The sequence below is a fragment of the Hylaeus volcanicus genome, chromosome 4 (assembly GCF_026283585.1).
Source record: "Hylaeus volcanicus isolate JK05 chromosome 4, UHH_iyHylVolc1.0_haploid, whole genome shotgun sequence".
Taxonomy (NCBI): Eukaryota; Metazoa; Arthropoda; class Insecta; order Hymenoptera; family Colletidae; genus Hylaeus; species Hylaeus volcanicus.
This window is the reverse complement of record NC_071979.1, coordinates 2,253,097-2,276,144: the sequence shown is the minus strand read 5'-3', so window position 1 is coordinate 2,276,144 and position 23,048 is coordinate 2,253,097. Positions and strand designations below refer to the sequence as shown.

General features: G+C 36.4%; 2 protein-coding genes across 5 annotated transcripts in view; one reads left to right on the top strand and one right to left on the bottom strand.

The window, feature by feature from the left end:
- Positions 1-7,999: 7,999 nt before the first annotated feature.
- LOC128876038 (uncharacterized) overlaps positions 8,000-23,048 on the top strand; it is a 45,600-nt gene continuing 30,551 nt past the window's right edge. Inside the window, exons 1-4 of one of the 4 annotated variants that reach the window (XM_054122139.1) lie at positions 8,000-8,316; positions 10,573-10,791; positions 13,008-13,851; positions 13,996-16,732. In XM_054122139.1, coding sequence (XP_053978114.1) covers positions 13,510-13,851; positions 13,996-14,373 — 720 coding nt within the window. In that variant the 5' untranslated portion in view covers positions 8,000-8,316; positions 10,573-10,791; positions 13,008-13,509 and the 3' untranslated portion in view covers positions 14,374-16,732. Of the gene's footprint in view, positions 8,317-10,572; positions 10,792-13,007; positions 13,852-13,995; positions 16,733-23,048 lie in introns of those variants that run through there. The other 3 variants (XR_008456937.1, XR_008456936.1, XR_008456935.1) reach the window with 3 other exon arrangements.
- Positions 20,210-23,042, bottom strand: LOC128876035 (uncharacterized). Its single transcript, XM_054122137.1, has 2 exons — positions 20,667-23,042; positions 20,210-20,309 (listed from the first exon to the last, which is right to left on the bottom strand). The coding sequence occupies exon 1, from the start codon at positions 22,395-22,397 to the stop codon at positions 20,679-20,681; it is 1,719 nt and encodes a 572-aa protein (XP_053978112.1). The 5' UTR covers positions 22,398-23,042; the 3' UTR covers positions 20,210-20,309; positions 20,667-20,678.

Here is a 23,048-nt window from a genome sequence, read left to right as displayed (position 1 = left end):
TCTTTTTGTTAACGGAAACACGTTATTTCTCACTATGCGTATATTTTCTAAACTACCGAATATTCACAGGATATTCTCGTTTTAACGATGCCGCCGTTCAACTGTCTTAGTCTTGCCAACTTTTGGTATTTCTTGGAACTATGAGAGAGGCCGCTACAATCTTGTGGGGGCCCGGTAATGGGAAACTCGCGTTTTAATTAAGGAACACACTTTGTATAAAACTTAACTTTATTCAAGTAACGTGTAGATGACACATTTATGCTTTTCGAAAGTTCGAATCTAGACTTCTCTAGACTTTAAGGCATACGGGTGATAGAGTCGGTGTTTGTCGCGGATTCTAATTACACTGTCCAACACGATTTTTTTTCCCGCGATATCCACTAGGTGATTCGTACAGGGTTCCTCGTCCTAAATACGAATCTAAAAGTGAAATTGCTTCATCACCCTTAATTTTCGAGAAATACGAGATTTTGTAAAAACGGCCGATTTTGAGAGAAAACGTAGTACTACTTGAAAACTACGAACACTAGAAAGTTTTACTTAGTGTTAAAAGATAGAGAAGTGTTTTCTGAATATGAAGACATTCCTTTAGAATTATCTGCTCCTTTGGATGCCTGTAAATGAACACCGAAGTTCAAAAAGTTGCCGACGCGAGTACTTTTCACGAAATACTTTTGTATTTTTATGAAAAGTTATTCGTCTAGGTCGTATTTACTATGCATTATAGGATTCCGCAAACATTTCTGAAGAGAAAACCACCCGCGGCAAATGTTGGAACGATTTCTAGTCCATACGGTTTGACAAAACATCAACTCGGAACGCATGAACGGTGTTTTGCCGCTGCACAGCCATTGCTCGCTATGTTTCGGTCAGTCAGGGCCGTCGCTACGGGATTCGCCTAATCGGTGCCACGCGCTATCGGTTTTTGTATTACATTTACATGTTCCAGATAAGTAATTCTTCATTTTTAATATTTCATTTATACTGCAACTCAACAAAACGGAGACAATTGTCCACTGCTTAAATTTTAATCATTAATTTCCTGTTTTTGTATCTTCAATTATTCGACTTTTGCTAATTTGATATTGAGCAAACTTTATTTAAATCTAAATTGAATTATTTAACAATTAATTCAATCTATAATTGTATATTTTGTTGTTCATTTTTAATGAAAACTGCTAGCTATAAAGAATCTCTCTTTAGAGCAGAGTTTACCCCCCAAACACTAACTTAAATAACAAAAGATTAAAGTATCGAAAAGTAGAAATATTAAGCTGTAAAATGGTTTTCTATTCGTCAATGTGGGACGAATTTTAACGAAGTTACGAGAATTTGATGGTTATTATTCAAGCGCGTGGCGGCGATTGTGCAGAACGCATGACGACGGCCCTGATTCACCGATATAAAGCGAGCAAAGCCTGCGCGCCGGCAAATAGAATTCGTGCGTTCTAAATTAATATTTTCTGGATCTGTACGAACTAGAAAACGTTCCAACATTTACCGCGGGTGGTTTTCTCTTCAGAAATGTTTGCAGAATCCTATAATGCATAGTAAATACGACCTAGACGAATAACTTTTCATAAAAATACGAAAGTATTTCGTGAAAAGTACTCGCGTCGGCAACTTTTTGAACTTCGGTGTTCATTTACAGACATTCAAAAGAGCAGATAATTCTAAAGGAATATGCCCTCATATTTAGAAAACACTCCTCTATCTTTTAAGACTAAATAGAACTTTCTAGCGTTCGTAGTTTTCAAGTAGTATTACGTTTTCTCTCAAAATCGACCGTATTTACAAAATCGCGAATTTCTCGAAAACTAAGGGCGATGGAGCAATTTCACTTTCAGATTCGTATTTAGGGCGAGGAACCGTATAATAAGCACCTAGTGGATATCGCAGAATTTAAAAAAAGTTTAAATTTGTTGGTCAGTGTTGTGACGACTAATGACTAATGATTTTTCTCCTCTTTACAGATTTTTTACTATTGATCCTGTTGATCCAAGCACTCGAGAGCTGAGCTACTACGTTGTTCGACATGATCCAGAGCTACTAGGATGATCGGCGAGATCCAGAGCCACTATCATGTCCATTATCAAGACAACGGTTGGTGAGTCGTATGCTTTATGGTTCCTCCGGTCCTCGATCATGTCGTAGGACGAAAGGTCCGAATCGCCACCGGGTGACTGGTTGTATACGTGGTGTTTGGCGAGTAAAGTGACAACGAGTATGCATTGCTTGGCATACTCGTGAATAGCGAACATTCCCTGTTGTATATTTATTAGTGTAGAATAGGGTCTTGTTGTACTTCGCGTTTTCTATTAATAAAACGATAAAATGATATTCCATTTTAGAATAAATATTTTTTTATACAAATACTCATTGAGAGTATATACATATCGATATTTATAAAATCATGATATAAAGATACAGTATTATAAGATACAGATATTATAAAATCATGTATAAAGATACAGTAGATTTTTCCTATATATTTCAAGTTATGAATTCAAATATAATTATCAAAAATGCAATAATATATAATATAATTAAATATATAAATGTATTAAGTATACTTATATTTTCGTCCTTTCAAGTATACATTTATTCCGTTGATATTTTTATGTACCTATGTACAAGAAGGACGGTCCGCGATAGGTCGATTTCTGAGTCAAAGTAAACACATTTTGAGCACTTGTGTATGTTCCTTAAAAAATATACTTTGACAAATGGAATCACCTGAAAGTAGCTCAATATTTATCTTAATATTCAATTCATTTCAATAATATTCTTTATATTCAATTTTTATTAGAGTCATTTTTCTTGGTAATTCAATTTTGATTAGAGTCATTTTTCTTAATAATTCAATTTTAATTAGAGTCATTTTTCTTGATAATAGAATTTTTTAAAGAAGAAAACAATGTTAGTCCGCTTAAATTTACTAATTATTCTTTTTATTGAGGATTTTCAGGTTTAACCCTTCCGTGTTCGTTGTCTGAACTCATTCACGTTCCCAGGTGCTACTTGGATGAGCGAAGGCAGCGGGCACGATGACTTAGTTTGTAATATTAATCCATTTTTATATGAGCGACTGACTTTGTGCTAACGTATCGTGCACCGACGTAATTTCCGCATGTGTGTTTGTGGTTAGGATGTGGATTTGCGTCGGTTAAACAATGTATTATTATTTATAATCTATAAACGAAGTTGTGTTGTTTATACCACTCTTCAGTTATTATTCTTTACAATAATATCAAACTTTGATTTATCTTTTATTCATTAATTATTTGACGACTTTTTACATTACTACATGCATATCCTTTTGCATATGCAAAGTTAGTTTGTTAATATTATATAATAAAAGAAAGTATACATTCTGTATACTTTCTGTATCGCATAGAAATATTTATATATAATATTTAGATACATACGCAATGTTCGTTAGCCTTTGTCAGTCGATTTCAGGAAACTGGTACGTACCTTTAGAGTGTGAATGTTGTGTATGGTATCCTCGGGTGTCGGAGGTGTCCCGGGACACCTCCCTAGTTTAGGTAGCGCCCGAGGACCTTGAATGAGGATCGTTGAGCGTGTGTGTTGGTGTGATTGTTTTGCCATTTTGAAATATAGCGTAAGTAGGTAGGTAACTTAACTTGCGGTGTGTATGTTAAATCCCAGTAGGTAGGGTCAAGGGCAGATCTCGTCACTTTAGTTTGAGTAGGTCGCGCAACGGTTGACGGATCTATTACTGTAGGTGGATTCGAGGAATCGTTGCAATGACGATGCAAACGGAGCTTCTCCGTTTGTTTCGGAATCTACTCTCGATTATTCAGGTCTCGACTCTTTGAGTCGTTGCTTCGCGGTCGCGGTCGTGACCAGTAGGGTTCTTCGAAACGCTCGTTCCCTCGAGGTTCTAGACGTGTGGTTCACCGGGTTGAATGTCCATGTATTGCACTGAACCTCAACCCTAGCTATAAGTTTCAGATGGGACAATGCGTCCGAAGAAAGAAGAGGCTGTATGCCGAAGAGGCCCTGACGAATTGTCGCAAGAAAGGGCAGCAACGAATGGCTCTCCATTTTCGGAATTCGAACATGGGGAGTCATTACTATGTTGTCACTTTGCTCGCCTGTAGTCGTAGTTTATCCGAGTCTTGTACTCCAACGTGGGAATTGAGTATCACTTGGGCAAATCGCGTTTTCCAGTAGTGTTGCGTAATGGAAATATCGCGTTCGATTTATAGGATTCTTGCTTTTGAATTTTCTCGCGTTTTCTTTCAGAGTAGCGTTGCGCGAACGAGAACCAGCCGCGATTTTCCTGTTAGTGTTAGCTATGTGAACTTGGCACCCGACTTTTCAAAAATTAATTTTTTTTTATAGAAAACGATAGTATTTCCAACGATGTAACTACCCTCATGGGCAAGCTAGAGGGTTAAAATTTTACTCAGAAAGGTTTTTCTTGGTCAGCTTTCGAATGATTCAAGAGCTATTGAAAAAGCTCTAAGGGCAGTTTTGACCATCTTAATCGGCTAGGCCCTTTTCAGTAAAGTACTTTTAAAAATGGCTCTAACAGAGGAATGGAAGAAGATCCCACTTCTAATAACTAATAATTTAGTTAATTTAATGCTTAGAAGAGTCGCAATAATTATAAAATCATAAGGAAATCCCACGAAGGAAGTATTATATACTTGTAAATTAATGTAAATTTCTTTTTTTTTTTAATCAAGTGTTAAAAATTAAACAGTTGTTCGAATACTTATTGCTTCAACATTTCTATCGAATAATTGCTTTTTCTTGTTAATTTCGCAACTTACATAAATAGCTATTTTTTTTTTGTAATCTATCTATTCTAGAGATTTCCGAGTATATGTAGAATGTCATTGTTTATAAAAAAATAAGTTAATAAATTGCAATTTTACATAGTTTTTTTGGAGATTGATCACGAATACTTTCTACACCCACTGTGGTATTTAGAGTCAATTTTGCTTTTGATATTGGAGTCTTTCGCGTTTTATTTCAGGGTAGTGTTGCGTAAAACAGATGAACCGCGAGTGCTACTAGAGTTGCGTATAATGAACATCGGGTCCGTTTCGAAGTAACTTAAGTTAATGGACACTTTTAGTTAGGGAAAGAACAGGAGATCGTCTCCGGATTTTTCTTATTAATATTTGAAGAATAGAGAATAATTTACGTTTGTTCTGTTGCAGGTTACTGTGGGGAATCGTGAATCGACTGCTCGAAAATAGAAATACTGCTGTAAAGTGTAATCATATCGGGAAATTTATAGATTTTATTTAACATTTCTTGGTTACATATTTGGTATGTTAAAAAATTACTATGTTATCGGTGATACGATGATTACGATAGACTATTTGATTTTTAATATTATTTGAGAATATTTATTATTAGAGTTGCTACGCGATATAGTCCATTTTTTACCTACCGTTAACTTGCAAAACATTTGAAGTAATAAAGTAGCGTATATTTTCGTAAATGTGGAAATTTGTTGCATAATCAAAATTTGCACGCGATCTTTGTTTAATTTGATGACGAGTAAAGAGTTTGCGCTAAAAGAATACGCAATTCGCAATTCGACGCTTTATACAGGGTGTCCCAAAAATGTTGTAACACCTTGAAATGGGTGGTTCGGGAGGTGATTTGAAACAACTTTTTCCTTAGCGAAAATGTTGTCCGAGACTTCGTTGAGGAGATATTAACGGAAAACACTGACCAATCAGAGCGCGCGTATACCGTTGGAACGGTCGCGGTAGCGAAGGCTACGCGCTGAGCGGCCGCGCTCGTACGCGAACAAGTGACTCGACATGCATCGAAGGACCTTGACGCGGCCGTTCAGCGCGTAGCCTTCGCTACCGCGGCCGCTCCAACGGCATCCTTGCGTTCTGATTGGTCAGTGTTTTCCGTTAATATCTTCTCAACGAAGCCTCGGACAACATTTTCGCTAAGGAAAAAGTTGTTTCAAATCACCTCCCGAACCACTCATTTCAAGGTGTTACAACATTTTTGGGACACCCTGTATTGATATGGAAACTTGAAGTAGAGTCGATATTACGTGCGTTCGTTCTTTTTTTTTTTATATAAAAATTATTTACATTTGATTTCAAAATATGGCTATCAACTAAATATAGGTTCGAATTACATTAACATATATCAATGCCAAGATGAAAGATTAAAAGTATTATTATTAACATATTTTGATATTGAGTGGTTTATACGCATACGTTTGTACTAACAAGTGTTCTTTTCAGCTGTCGTATTTCTGCTTGTATGTTATGTCTCCTAATCCATTAAACGAGTTTGTGTTCCAGAGACTAAATCCATATTTCTGACAAGATCTGAAGTATCATGAAGTGGAATGCGACGAGTTGGAAACCCAATATTCATCTACAAGAGGAATCTTCACGCGTCTGAAAAACTAAACTTGATAAAATTCTGTTTGACATGTTTCAGTTTGTGCTTCAGAAATTCTTTGTAGGATCATTGATTACAACAAAGAAGATCCACGTAGGCTCTTGCGTTTCCTTAGACATTAGCGCAGACGGGATGTGTAAATACAATTAATTTGTTATCAGTTAGGCTGTTACGTTCTAGAAAATCTTCGTGGAATCGTTGATTCCGACAAGAAAGAAAGAAACAACTACGTTCTTGTATTTCTTCAGATATTACTGCAGGCGGAATGTGTAAATACAATTATATTTGTAATATAGTAATAAGAATATAGTAATAAGAAATAGGAAAAAGAGCTCTCAAGTTGGCAGGAATAATGAATATTTAATATGATAAGAGAGGGGAACAAATATTTGAAACAACCATATTTGTAATAATATGGTAATAACAAAAGCGTAATAAGAAATAAGAAAAAGAGCGCTCAAGTTGGTAGAAATAATGAATATTTAATATGATAATCAAGTACGTAGATTTTTGTTAATGCCGGGAGGGGGGGGGGGGATACAAGATCTTGATTAAGAAGGGTGGCTAGGATGCGATTGGCTAGCTGATTATCCGATTAGCTGGCTGGTTTTGTCCTGGTCACCCTGTGGGTCTCCATATGCAGCAACCTCCACGTGGTGAAACCTGGACACTCTATATTATTTCAAGTATGTAATTGGTAACTGCACATCACCAGTAAGGGTTAGATGACATTATCAATTGCATACCAAGTAATATGAGCTAATGGCTGCAATCTTTCTCTCTGAAAACTCTCAAAGCATTCCAGATGGTGTTAGCAGGAATCACAACTACATATCCAGGGTATCTGTAAGCACCACCAACACAGCTATACAAATTTCATCGTCAGAGTTGGTGCCTATCTGTCTGCTGGTCTGTCGATTTAGTTCTAGTACTGTGCCCATCTGTAACATCCATTACAAATGTTTGACAATTAGATATCTGCTTCATCCATAAATTATACAATTCTACACATGACATGATAAAATTAAATTAACATTTCCTTACCAGAATGTGTCTGCGAGGTCACAATTTCCATTGCATCTGTTGCTTTGGAGCTTTGCACCTTTTCCAGCTTTTCAATTTTCACCTAAAAAACCAAGGAAGAAAGCATTAGGAAAAGAGTCGGCATAGAACGTGGATCGTAGAAAGTCTGTAAAATCGTCGCACACATAAATAGAGAGTTGTTGTTCGTATGTTATTGTTTTAATAAAACTTTATAAATATCAAAAATTCAAATCGCTACATCATTGTGGCGACCTCTGTCCCCGCACGTGCTAGGGAAAACTAGTTACTTTCTGATAGTAACGTTTTCCTCTGGAAGGCGTTAAATACACAGGAAGCAACCAGCGCCACCTTTTCGAGATGCTTTCTTCTCTGCTTTTTAGGAAAAATTGGAAAAGGTGGAAAACAATAAATACTGACATTTCTGTGAGTCTCGTATGTGCAGTTATAAACGGAGTCTTTACGCTCCTCCGACCCTCGTAACGAGTCACTGCTGATAGTCTCGACAACTGGAAGTCCGCAATTCCCTAGGACCGATGTCTGACAAAATGGTAGTACGTTACACAACGTTACAATCTCGTTAGCCATATTGAAAAGCATTCTCAAATGTAAATCCAGTACCGACGGTTCTGAACGGTGCTGTTAGCTAATTTCCAAATACGCTCTTAGTTAGTTAGTTGAGTATCTGTTGTGATCGACTTCCGTCTATTATTTTGTCCCTGTAATTTATTTCCATATTATATTATACTTCGGTATGATTTTGCTACGTGAAATATTTTTTCCTCTACATTCGGTTTGGTTTCTATTGTGCTCCACGTGGCTCCAGGTTGCCGATAGAAGGCCAAAGTCTACATGGTTCGTATACATCATATTATGTTTCTGTAACAAAACTGTTTGTTTCTCCTTTTTCTAATTATATTTGTACGAGTACATTATATTGACCGGGCTTGTGATTATATAACCTATTGCTGTTCTGATTTCTACAGATTACAATTTTCTGATTTCTTCTTGTTGTTTGTTAGATATTTCTATCGTATAGGTAAATTGATGTTGCATACTCTATCATTGATGAAATCATTTCCTTCACAAGATTGATCGCTTGGTCTTGTCTAATACTTTTCCTTCCATAGCATAAATATTTTATGATTTTTATTATTTCTTTCCCTTTGTCTATCATATATTTACAACAAATATGGGCAAAACTTTAGGCTTCAAATAAATCCTAAGTTTGGTGATGTGTTTCTCTTGTTTCCTTTTTTGGAAAATGTTCAAAAGAAAAAACGAGACAAACATGTCAACAAACTCCTGATTTATTCTAAACCTAGGGTAATGCCCATCACTGATTTACAATGAGATTTGAAGTTCAGGTTTTGATCAAATATGACTCCCAAGAATTTGACTTCTTTTACTGATTTAATTTCTATTCCTCTTGTAGGGTTTGGGATATTTAATGTGATTTCCTCAAATTTAGTTCTGTTGTTGAAGTTTATCATTAGTGTCTTGTCTTTTAAAATTGTAAGGTGTCTCTCTGTTAAGAATTTATTCAAATTGTTTATTGCTGTTATGGCTTAATTTTGGTTGTTTCTGTGTTTTTTTCCTTTGAAATTATTCCAATGTCGTTTGCATATTGGAGCGTAAATGTATTTGGTGTATTTATTATATTATTTATTCCTACGATGTGTATGTTAAATAACATCGGGCTAAGTATTGATCCTTGTGGTACTCCTTTTCTCCATGGTATTTCGTATTTTTCTCCTCTGTTGTTAATAAATTCTATTGTCCTTTCTTTTGAGCCATACATTTATCCAATTTAGTATGTTACTAGAGCATCTCATTTCCTTTAATATTTGTATTAGTGTATTCAGATTTACATTATTTTATGCTCCTTGTATGTTGATGAAGGTGGTTATGATTATATCTGAATTTCTCATGTTTCCTTTTATTTCCACTATTAATCTGTCTAAATTGTCCATTGTGGAGCAGATTTTTCAGAATTCTGACCGTGTCTTGTCTAATATCTTGAGTTCTTCAGTCTACGGTTGCAGTCTTCTAGTTATAATTTTTTCTGTTATTCTGTCTGGGCACGACGTTAGGGTTATGGGACGTAGAGCCTTTGTACCTGATTTTTCCAATAAACATATGTAGGAATTAAATTTAGTTTCCACTTAACTTTTTTACAATTTATTTATATATTTACATACATGAGAATATAATTTAAATTTGCAATGTTAATAAACGATGTTAGCCAATAGGATGTATTTTGAATTAATTACTTTTGTTTTAACAACAACACATCTAACACGAATATAGCATTTTAAATTTATGTGAAAAGAACGCCTCGCGTAGCACGAGCTATAGGAATTATAGTTCCTACACATAGTCATCCTTTTTTCAATCTTTAGGAATTTGGTACGTGTTCCAGCTTTCCAACATAATTTCAACTAGCAAGTTCTTCATGAATTAACAATATGAATACAATAAAAATTATAATTAGTTTGTCTGGAAAGTCCGTGCCAATTTTTGGTAGGTGGTACACGTCTGTTTATATTGGAATGGTTGAAAACAATTAACGTGGGTGCATTCCTTAAAAGGTAGAAAGGTCCTGGAACAAAATGGTATTTATATAATTCAATAATATATATAATATTGTTCAGGACACCTTTCTTAAGCAAAAACACAAGGTTGATTCGTCTAAAATATAGAGGTTTATTATTATTACATAATAAATAGTTTGTACACGTGCTATATTACCTAACCCAAAATATAGAGAATCAACAATTTAATGTCTGTGCTTCCCTATGTTCTCTATGCATACTATATGTGAATTACCTACTAATTATTTATGTAAATTATCTGTTTAAAGATATTTTTAGTTCCTTTGTCTATCTATCGGTTTATCTGTCTCCACTACCGTTCTCTGTGGAACATATGTATAGCTCACCAACCTATACACAAAGCTTACATACATATCAAAATTCAAATGTGCCTTTGAATTTTTCTTATAAATTGGCACGAACTTTCTGGACAACCCAATATTTAATACCTTAAAAAAAACACACAAGAAGCAAACAGAAAGGCCCTGGAGCATAAGAATTCCGTTAACTGTTGCAGAATTGGTGTATCATCTTGTCCGAGTGAGTTCTCCCATCGAGTCCTGACAGAGCTGTCTACTTTCAGCAACAACAAATGGACAAGCAAACACACTAGATGATTTTCAACCGGTTCTAACTTGGTGATTGCACTCTGAGTTTCCAAGAACGAGTCGACTAGAGCATGCAGAGATGGAGCTGACTTGATAGTTGTAGGTGGAGCGTTGATGATCATATCCAGGTAGGATTTCAATATCAACCTCTTGCTTTTATACTGATTTTTAACTGCTTCCCAAGCTGGTTCCAACAAACTGTTCATGATTGGTAAAGATTTTACCACTGAGATGGCTGAGCCCTTCAAGCATCCTTTGAGGTATTGGAGTTTGTCAACATTAGCAAACTAAGTGTTGTTTAGCATTAGATTTTGCAAAGATTCGCTAAAAGCGGGTCACTTATAATCTCTGTCAAAATCTGGGAGTGGTATGTCAGATATGTCGATTTTTAAACCTCTCTTAAGCTGGCAGGACCAAATCAGCAGAATCATATCGGACTTAGTGGAGTATTTAGTACTTATTAGGTTGTCCCAAAAGTTTCTTTTGTAATTTCCACTCAATTATTTTGTGCGGTAGTGTTTATATAAATAGACAATCTAATTTCTTAGATGTTGATGTTGTAACAGTAATGGAGCAAAATGAATCAATTCAATTCAATTCAATAATGTAACATTAGACATAAAATATTGTGTATGTATTACTTATTAATAAGACGAAAGAAACTTTTAGGACAACCTAATATTTTGTACTAATTTATATCACCAAAAGAAATTTTGTACCTGTTACCGTTTTCAAGAAAATCGTGGCGCTGCTAGCTTAATATTAAGCTAGTGGCTGAAAATGTTAAAAATTAATATAAATGATAAAATCAAAGCGAATACATTTAGTACTGAATTTGTACTAATTTGTACCACCAAAAGAAATATATATTGTACCTGTTACCGTTTTCAAGAAAATCGTGGCGCTGCTAGTTTAACGTTAAGCTAGTGGCTGAAAATGTTAAAAATTAACCACCTCTTTCAATGTGTTACAACATTTTTGGGACACACTGTATAGAGCTGTTGAGTATTCACATGAATTAACTAGAAATTATTTCATATTTTTCATTGCATTTTCCAAGACTTTTAAGCAATTATACTTGCATGCAACCGATCACCAGTTCCGATTTGGACCTTTATGTCCCAAGGCATGGTTGATGATCAGAGGAACAAAAATCATCATGCAACTCTCCAGCCGCCAAATATTCTTCATCGTCTGAACGTTGAATCTGCTAATAATGCTATCAGAGTATTTACGCCTAAAGAATCTGCAAAAATTAACATAAAATTTAAGAATCTATTTTTATCATTATGGTCGTTGCAATTTCAATAAAAAGCCGAATTAAGTCTAGGTACTTACATTTTTGGCTCGTAGAGCATCGCTCAATGAAACGATGATTCGCCGTCACTGACTCTATTATCGGTAACGAAGTATTTTATATAGTACATGATAATTAAAAAAACAAAAAAGTAAAAATAAAAAAATCTGTGAACGCGCGCGAAAATTGTACTCGGCGAACAAAACTGACTCTAATTTCGCGATTGAAAAAGTAGTAAGAATCATCGTGTTCTGAAATGAATTTTCAATGCGCAAAAAACACTCTATTATTAAATAGAGTAAAATATTATATAAAATATATAAAAAGACTCTATTCTTTCGCTCTCTAAGAATTTTAAAATCTGTTTTTTCCCCATTCTTTAGAATCGTTTGTAACCGTTGGTACCGCGTTTCGTTTCGTTTCGTTTGTACCTCAATAGTTTAAATTGTACAATTCAAGTGTATCAACAATTGCTTGATATAGTGATATGACCTTGTAATATCTAACTCCACATATTTAACTGAAACATAAAATTAATATCTATTGAATATCATAAAGTTTTATAATGGCGCAACGAGCCAATAAAAGGAAATAATTAAGATAAAAATTTGCAATTATTAGGGGTTGTTTCTATTAATACCAGTAAAAATTTTGTCAAATTCCAAATGGTTTCATCAATTTTCATTGGAGTTAAAGAAAAAAGAAGTAACCGATTGAAAAAAATTCATGTATGTATTTTTCATTTAAAATTTTCGAAGATTTGAGGCACGTATTAAAGTTAACATCGATAGCTTGTTGTATGTCTAAAAAAATAGGGGAAAAAACAGATTTCGAAAATTTCAATGTCGAGTGCTGACCATTTTCTGAATTTATTTTTAATTATTAATCGATGATGGTACAAACGAAACTATTATTACTACAATCAAGTACAAACAAAATGCAATCATTTTCTATAAAAAAAAAAAAAGATTAATTTTTTGATAAAGTCGGGTGCCAGGTTCACATAGCTTGTTTATGCTGACACTTGAATTTGAATTACCACAACAGATACACTGGTTCATCGGCTACGCTACCGCGCAGAGTGCTTGCGACTATGGACCGGGTCTTCCTGTATCGAGACGGATACCCCATTTCGCTCGGTTTCATCAACCCTACTCCAACCAAAAATATTCAGGCCGAAGCAAAATTTCATATACATTTCATGAAAAACAATCGAGTGTTTTTCAAAGAACGCTTCGAAAAACATCTATTTACCATATGTTTAAAGGGGCAATAAAGAACCTATTCTAATCATATCAGAATCATATCAAACGCCATATTCGTGTCGATAACACCTGATTTATATGTTTATTGTTTTTTATAATTTTTATTAAAACATTATTAATTCGTCCCACTTTGCGTCGTGCATTTTGCAACCGTGGATCGTGCTTTCGGCAGCCCTTATCATAAAAATCGTGATTAGGACTGTCTGTATAAAAGCACACTGCATTTACTTGTATAAGTTTGAAAGTCTCAAGACACCGTGTCGAACGCTAAGTGATTGCGAAAAATGGAGTGGACAAGTGAACGCAGTATAGAGTTAATCGGGAAGTTTAAAAATCACGAATGTCTGTGGAACGTTGCTCTGAGAGAGTACCGAAATATCGCAAAGAAAAAGGACGCGTGGGAGGAGATTAGCGAGCATTTTTCTACAAATCTAAAGGAGGTGGAAAAGAAGATGAAATCTCTGTTGGCTGCCTACAGAAGAGAGAGGAAAAAGATATTGGATTCAAAAAGATCTGGGAGCGGAATCGGTGCCACGTACGAATCCAAATGGTTTGCGTACAAGCATATGAAATTTTTACACGACATAAACAAGCCGAGAGCAATAAGGGCGACAAGTATCAAGATGGTAAGCGTTTCTTTGTATCACAATTATCGCAATGCCTCTAAAATTGTAATAAACGCTCGTAATGTTTCTATGGAGTTTTCTCAACTTGTAATCAATGTATAGACAGCGATACTGATGACAGAAAACATTTGAAAAACTTTTCAGAGACGTGAGAGTGAAAGCGAGGTTCCTGAAAATAATGAGGATAGCGGAGAAGGAAACTCTTTGAAACAATTTGAACCACTTGGACAAGGGAAGAAAAGGACAGCAGCGGACAGGACAGACATTGCATTCACAACGATGCAAGAATTACTGAATCAAGAATTGGAGAAAAAGAGAGACGAATATTCCATATTTGGGGAATTAATGGCGCTAGAAATACGAAAGCTGCCAACCGAGCATGAGCGAACCGTCGTTAAATTTAAAATACAAGAGATATTATTTCAAGCTGCCATGGGAGCATTTAAACGAAGTCCAGAAGATACGTCTGTGTGCTTCGAACGTGGAGAAAGCTCCAGCTCTGGACAACAAAATAATTTTTAAATCTACTTTCTTTTTATTATTTTTATCATTATTATTATGCGCATAACATTACGAATATATACAGGGTGTTAATCCCTTGGGTACGGATTTATTTGAGAAAATATTCGCATGTGGAACGGATATAATTTTTGGTTGCTTGGAGAAGATTCACTATCACTGCTCGATAGACGTCTTGTGCGTCTTCGAAACCTTGATATTATATTAAAATTGTCATCATTTTCTATTTCAATATCGTCTTCATTACCTTTGCCTTGTATTTCATTGTAATTGTCAATTTCAGGATCACTGAACAATTCTTCTTCAGATTTCTCAAAGTCATTTTCGCTATCACTATCATAAAATATATTCCTTGTTTTTAACATAATGGGGCAGTGTATCGCAAATAATGTTCACCAAAATACTGTAATTGCCTCTTCTATTATGACTGATACAAGCTACAATGTTTTAAACACGTAATCCGCTTCTAGGGAAAACAAGTGAATGACATGTCTTAGACGTCAAATGTACCCAAGGGGTTAAAAAAAAGCATTCAATATTTATATGATGGTGTATAGGCACACTGTACTGAATAAAAAAGCTTTAGTAAACATAGGTCCGAAGGTCAACCGTTTCTGAGATATAAACATTTTTGTTGGCTAGTATCATGATTGACTTACTTGCTTTCCATCGCATGCGATGTTTATGTCAGTGTTTATAAATTGCGTTCTGAATGTTCCCATTCAAGTGCCGACAATTTCGTCAATTCCATTTTTTCAATTTTGTGTACAGAAATGAGCGGTGGACACGTGGAAAATCTTCTATAAATATCGAAAACCCAGTAGTATTTATATCTCAGAAACGGTTGACCTTTGGACCTATGTTTACTAAAGCTTTTTTACTCAGTACAGTGTGCCCTACACTATATAAATATTGAATGTTCTTTTTTGAACACCCTGTATGTATGAATGGATAAAAATGTGGATGGACGGATGGTACACTGCCGCTCAAAAGTATGTGGACGCTCCCTTAATTCTTATAACTGAAAAAAGTTATGATATCTTTAGTAAATTTGATTATCTTGTATATATTCCATTTCTGACAGTGTCGGAGAACATATTTTAATGATATTGGGGGTTGTCCAGAAAGTTCGTGCCAATTTTTAAGAAACATTCGGAGACATGTTTGAATTTCGATATATATTTATTGAATTATATATGTACCATTCTGTTCCACAATTTTTCCACTTTTTAAGGGATGTCCACATGTTATTTGTTTTCAACCATTCCGATATATTCAGACCTGTACCGCCTATTAAAAATCGGCATGAACTTTCCAGACAGCCCAATAATTTATTAAATATCTCACCGATAATGATAAAAAGTAATTACAGTGGGTGTAGAAAGTATTCGTACACCGATCAATTTCAAAAAAAAAAAAACTGTGTAAAATTGTAATTTATTAACTTATGTTTTATAAATAATGACATTCTACATATTCTCGGAAATGTCTAAAATAGATAGATTACAAAAAAAAAAATAACTATTTATGTAAATTGCGAAATTAACGAGAAACAAAACAATTAATCGATAGAAATGTTGAAGCAATAAGTATTAAAATATATTTTAACCAAACGTTTGAGCAATCTCGCCCTTTTTTGGGTGGAGGTTGCGTCAAAAAGTTCGAGCAATGAATTGAGCTGCCGATGCGCTCGCCGAAGCCCTTTTTGTACGAAAACGTCTATATTTACAACACAAAGTATGTACAAGTCCTTACTTAATATATGTATACAGTTTTTAGGAAAGCGAAATTATCGTTTGCACTATCCCGAAGCACAGAGTTCGGAGTATCCAAAGCGCGAAAAACCGAAGCGCACGTGTTCGGTAAAACGAAGCAGGCAGACTGTTCAAAGCGCGTGTTGTTTTTATTGTGGCTGACAAAAAACTAATTAGCCGGGCGCTCGCACGGAGATTCCCGATTCCTGGAATCTTCTAGAATTCTTACCCCGGGTCCACACTGCGCGAACACTGGTTCGCGTATATCGTTCGTGAACATGGTAGCTAACCCTGTTATTCACCGGTTTTCGCCGTAGTGTGGACGGGAAATAGCAGAGTTCGCTACCAAATGACCCTCCTAATAGGCGTAAAGTCGTAAAAGTAGCCCCGCTGGGTTAGACGAAAACTGTGTTCGCGAACCAAATTCAGCGATCCACGAGGTGGTGGATCCGGCGAACATGTTCGGGAAAAACATCGCTCTTTTCCTCGTTCTTGTCCCTTTTCAAACCCTCGGAGCTTGGGCATTGCTATTCTTTCTATCTGTGGGGCTGGTCTTTATGACCACCCGCAGGTAGGTACATACTCCAAAGGGATAATAATCGTGACCGAAGTTAACATTATTTTCTTATTACTCATCCAAGTTTGTATATTTTTTTGTTGTATCTTGATGAAAGTATATGCAATATATTGGCGAGATTTTCCTGATAAAAATGGCACCAAACACAATGCAATTCAGACAACTTTAAGTTTCGTTTACAATATGCAATATTTTTATAATATTAATACTTGATTTTGTGAGCCAGTAACCGATTAGAAAGTTTCTTCGAAACTAGGAAACAGATTGTAAAATTCTTGCCAGGAGATAATTAGGGCCTATGAAAAAACTAGGTAACTTTTGTAGCTATGTGAACCTGATACCCGACTTTTCAAAAATTCATTTTTTTTTTATGGAAAATAATAGCATTTCGTTTTTACTTGATTGTACCATCAATAGTTTCGTTTGTACCTTCATCAATTAATAAATAAAAAAAAATAAAAAAATGACCAGCACCCGTCATTGAGATTTTTGAAATCTGTTTTTTTCCAATTCTTTAGAATCGTTTGTACCCGTTTGTATCCCTTTTCGTTTCGTTTGTACCTCAATAGTTTATGATTTATAAGCAATTGTTTATACGCGTAAGGGGAGAGTTCGTCAGTCATCAATTCTGCGTATTTCTGAAGAACTCATTTTGAAGTGGAAACGTAAGGGAATGAGACCGCATTGTTTTCAAAATTAAATGTACAGGCACAGACGAAGAACAGATTAACAAAATTTTGAAAATTAATTTACTCCTTTCTTACGCGTTCAACAATTGGCTGTAAAATTTAAACTACTGAAGTATAAACGAAGTGAAAAAACAGATTACAAAAATCTCAATATCGGATGCTGGGTGATTTTTTTTTATTTTTTTTTTTTATTTATTAATTGATGAAGGTACAAACGAAACTATTAATGGTTCAATCAAGTACAAACGAAATGCTATTATTTTCCATAAACCAATGAATTTTTGAAAAGTCGGGTATCAGGTTCACATAGCTAACTTTTTTAAGACGTGAAGCTGACAAGGGACGTAAAATGGTATTTTAAAAAATATTAATAGGCAAGCATACTGTGTAATATATATAGGCTGTAACAAAATCTATTACTTATTATAAGCGAAACTCAAAATTGTTTGAATTGCGTCGTGTTTGATATCATTTTTATCAGAAAAATCTCGCCAATATATTGCATATATTTTCATCAAGATACAACAAAAAAAGCATAAAAACTTGGATGAATATTAAGGAACTAACATTAACTACGGTCACGCATATTATCCCTTTGTTGGAGTATCTGCCGGCGGGTGGTCGTAAACGGTCGTTTGCTTTCGAGCATTTCCAACCATGGAGGGGATGCGGATCGCCCGAATCCACAAAATAACATCCGTTTCACAGGAGTACGAACACCATAGACGTTCGCCGGCATGTTAGCGACAGTAAGAACACCCTTGCGAATGTTTTTAGGGTATGTTCTTGTTTCGTGTTCGCGCAGTGTGGACCCGGTGTTAGAATTCGTTAGACGGAGCGAACACCGAACGCTGTTGTCAAAAAAACGGACTGGCATTTAAAGTCCGAGCGCTCGGTATACCTTGTCAAGCCGTTTAAAGGCAATATGTTTAAAGTTCGAGCAACCGCAGCCGACGTTCGAAGAGTCGAAATTATCGGCTGCTCGAACATACCGCCCGTTAAACATGCTCTTTTGGTGTCAGTGCCAGGGACTTTAGGCTTGTGGTTGGATCTGCTAGACCACCATACGTCTATTACGACAGTACGCTTTCGTCACAGACGAGCATCAACGGTATTCCGTCGGTAAAGAACCACACTGGATTCCAGCGGGTCGCGTAGGCTACTGGTCAACCTGACCATCTAGCACCACGTCCTCTAATATACACGTAGTGTCTCCGTACGCTGCGTTGGCAACACGCGTATTCAGCATATCTTGCGTACGCGGCGTCCTGTACCAATATCTATCTACGATAACTAAATATACAATCAGTCCAAAGTGCACTAGGATGAAACCTACTAATAGCGCACTGGAAATGAGTATACTTACAAATATGCCATATAGTGACCCTGGGTCACAATGGGCAACCTGCCCCTGCAGCGTTTCTGTGATACTGCAATCCATTCTAATTGGTGCGTACTTTCATGAAACGCATAAACTCCGATATTAACTGCCTCATCTACACCATCGCTTATTAGCTCGCGGGACGTTGCCGCGGTAGATTCATCTGGCGTAGCATTGTGAGTCTCCGCTACATTTCAACTGCCGCCAGCCATGTCAACTTTGACGAACTCCTCTTCTTCTAATTCTCCTCTCAATGGGTCCACTACAAAAACTTTGGACGCACTCAAAAATTTCCCTGCCATTTGGTCTTTAATACGATTCAGCTGCCTCTCCGCCCTAAGGCTTGCACCCATTATCTCGCGGCTACGTTTAGCGAGGTCAGCAGTTAGCGAGTATATCAAATCTAATTCATATCCACTGCTGTGTTTTAGCGGATACCGCCAATCTATGTGAGCCTGGAACACTATGGAGTCGCCGTTGTTACTAAGCAATACACACACCTTGCGATTTCCCTCGGTGGTATCGTCACCCGTTTCTTTGGTCAGTTGTACTGTGATCACATGTTGTGAATCAGTAATCGGCCATTTATATCCGACGGATGGTAAATTCGTGGCGGTTCCGGAGCCTATCCAACCACCTAACTCGTCCAGGTCTGTAGCCTTAGCCGTCACCTCGGACGTATAATCGTAGGGTTGTATCCCTATCGTTCTCCCAGTCATGTTCCATGCGCGTACAAGTTTAATCCTCAGATTAAACGTAGGCGTGGTGACTGCAAGCATCTTTCGATACGGCGCACCTATCTGTTCTACCAGCCAGTGACAGATATCTGTGCAATCAATAAGCCCCGTTTTGTTGGTAATTCCAACTTTTACGACTTTTTGTAAAACCAGTTGGTTCCAGAGACATGGTGTAACGTTGGGAGGGTCAGGTGTACATGTAACCTTCCCACCTTTGATGTCCGCTTTACGGACAAACTCATTCCTGGAATTCCGAGGAGTAGAGCGTTTCTCGCGCCAAGATTGAGCGCAGGCTGCATCTCGCACGCGTCTTTTATTCATTCTCTTTTATGATGATGATTTTATACACATAAAACGACAATATATTTTAATACTTATATAATATAGTAATTAAATATAATATTATATAATTATATTAAATATAATATAGTAATTAAAATATATAATATATAATATTTATATATTATAAAATATATAAATATAAAATATAAGTATATATGTATGTCAAAGGGCAGATTTCAGGACACCAAATTACAGGTGTCCGGAGCTCGTGCTCGCTTAAGGGGGGAACCTGGTTTAGAACGCTGAAAATAAAGTGGTTTTTAAGAATTTTTTTCAGGAACAAAGATAAAATAGAACTTCGCTAAACTTTAAGGGCGTGTTATTACGTGTTCGAAGAATAAAATAAAAATTTTGTATTAGGAATTAGTACTTTTTATTCCTGGTATTTACATAATCTTCATAAGCACTTCACCACGAAGAGTAACAGATTGTGTACAATGTAGCATATCCAATTCTTATCTGAAACAAAGTAAATTGATTTTTTCTTCAATGTTATGTAATTTTGTCCTATATGAGCTAAAAAAAGAATGTAAAAGTATAAAATTGTACAAATTATAGGACGTTTAAGAAAAAATTTGATATTCACGACAAAATTTCGACTTATTTGTAGAAAAAAAAGTTACTTAATTTGATTTTTTTTCAAAGTTCTTAGTTCATAGAGGACAATTATTCATTATCTAACTAAAAATCCTTGGGAAAAGCCGATCGGTCAACTAGATTTTTGTCTATCGTGTACACAAACCCCCGAAACATGGTTTCGAGAAAAACGTGTTTGAAGTTTTCGATACAGAAAAGTAATAGTTATTGAAAACATACTGTAATCAGAGGTTAGTCTGCTATACCAGGCCCATACAGCAAGCCTTCCGCTTCCTCATGAAATTCGTTTTGTTGCATTTGAACCAGTGTGCAAGCTGTTCGAGCCTCCTTCGTGCTGCTTGATCTGCGGCGCTCCTGCCTCGAGATTCGTTGCGCGTCGTGCGTATCGGCAAAAAATTTGCTTTGTTGTCCTACGTTTATTTGTAGTGCGTTCATTATTCGAAGGATGGACGAGTACCCTTCATTAAAAATGCTGGCAGCAATGAAAGCGGCAATTTCGATCATTTTTAGGCCTGAATTTAAATGTTTCGGTGCTAGGCGCCAGACTGTAGAATTGAAACTTTCGTTCGAATTCTGGGTATGGCCACCTAAACATCGAATTAGCAGATCTTCCTTCGAAAGTTCTTCGTAAATAGGTCGTATGTGTTTAGCGACATCTGGGTGAAGTGGGGGTGGATGGTCGAACAATTTTTCTTGACCTGCCGCCTGAGCCTTCCGCCACTCGCACCAGCTGTCGGCTCCGATTGGACAATTGTCATGATTTGGATTTTCATTTGTGGAACATAGATGGTGTAATGTTGCCATTATGGCTTTTCTCATATCGGTCACGGAATCTACATTTCGTCTTATCGCTAGTCCATAATATGTGGTTAACTTTTTAATTAAAATGTCTGTTAATTTTCCTTTTCCACCAAGCTTTTCTGTTTTTTTTAAATTTCTGAGCCGTGTGCTCATCCGTTTTTCCACGTGTCCTACGCACTCACTTTTTGTTACAGGGTAATCATCGCCATATGGATTGCAATCTAAAATACCTTTGTACGTTTTGGAATCACCGTCTCCAATATAATTCCGATATTTGACTCCAAATTTCTCCTCCGACCTTAAAAACATTTCCTGTATACTATCGACCTCCATTTTACCCGCTGAACCATAGTGGTTTGCGAAACACTCTTCCTCGTGTTGTTCATACCACTCAATATATTCGTCGGTATCTCTCTTATTACTCCAAAACGTACAAGCCTGACAGTAGCCACTCTTTACGACGAAATCCATTACTTTGCCAGTGTAGTATCCAATAATTGTTGTAACACCGTATAATGACGTAAACCCACGTTTCTTCCATGATCCATCGCCAGATACTTTAAATTCTGTAGAAGGTCTTCCATGTTTTATGTTTTCTCTTTTTTCTTCTTCAGCGGCTTTCTTGGATAAAGCATTAAACACTGAACTTGTGGCTGCGTGTATATGTCGCACAATCAGATCGTATGTACTTATGCTTAGACCTTGACCCATATCCATAAGTCCACTGAATATGTTTATGCCTTCTCGGCTGATGCCTAACAACCTCATAACGAAGACAATTCTCCGATTTATTTCATATCCGGTATTAATTAACGGTCCCGAATTGATTTCTTTGCGGCCACAGTGGCATACAACATTTAGTTTAAAACCGAAACCGCGATTACCGGATTCTTCAAATTTAACTTTTTGTTTGCACTGAGCACAAATTAGCATTTCTGCAAGCGCGCCAAATACAGTTATAAAGTTCACGATTCTGTAATAATGCAGTGGATTGCAAATTATATCACTGCTACTCCCACTACTTAGTTTCTTAGCACTTGCACTTTGCTCCTTTTTATTTTCTTTATCGGAAAATCTATTCCCGTGAAATTGTCTCTTTCGCGGTCTTGATGATCGTTGGGACTCTCCACTCTTTGATTTTGGATACATTTTATCGCTTGGACGTCTTCTCAAACCGAAACTCAGAGCTCGACTGGCCTTTACTGATGTAGGAGTGGGAATGTGTGCGTGTGCGTGAGAGAGAAAGAGAGAGAGCGTTAGTTATAGGATAGGTATAAGGATATTGTAACGTAGCTTTAGTTTAGTTTAATTTATGACCTGGCCACTGGGGCTGATGTTGTCCAGGCGCGCCTCGGCGAGGCCGCCTAGAACAACGTTCCCCTGCCTGGGAAAAACCCTGGGTAGTGCTTAACTTTAAGGGGAGGTAGAGAAAGAAGCGTCGAGGACAGATTTAGTTGAGCAGTCGAAGGGTAAAGACGGCGCGAATAGACGTAGAGCGGATCGTTGAGCGGACTCTATTCATTTTAGTTTCGTTAATAGTTAAGTCAGCATTTTATAAATATAGTAACATATAATAAATCCTACACTGATAACCGCCTCGAAACTTTCTCCGAAAACTTCTTTGTCATTTGAAACAGCTGACTCAATTAGGTACACTTATTTATAGGAAAAATGACTTGACCTACGTGCACACAAACGCTGACAAATCTGTGTTAGGGACATAAAGGTTTTGGAAAAAGTAGGGGTGTTCGAGACCGCTAAGGAAACTGCTACTGACCACGCGCCCGTATACTTGCGCGA

Coding starts and splice junctions, on each gene's coding strand:
- LOC128876035 (XM_054122137.1), bottom strand. CDS start 22,397: ATGTATCCAAAATCAAAGAGTGGAGAGTCCCAACGATCATCAAGACCG.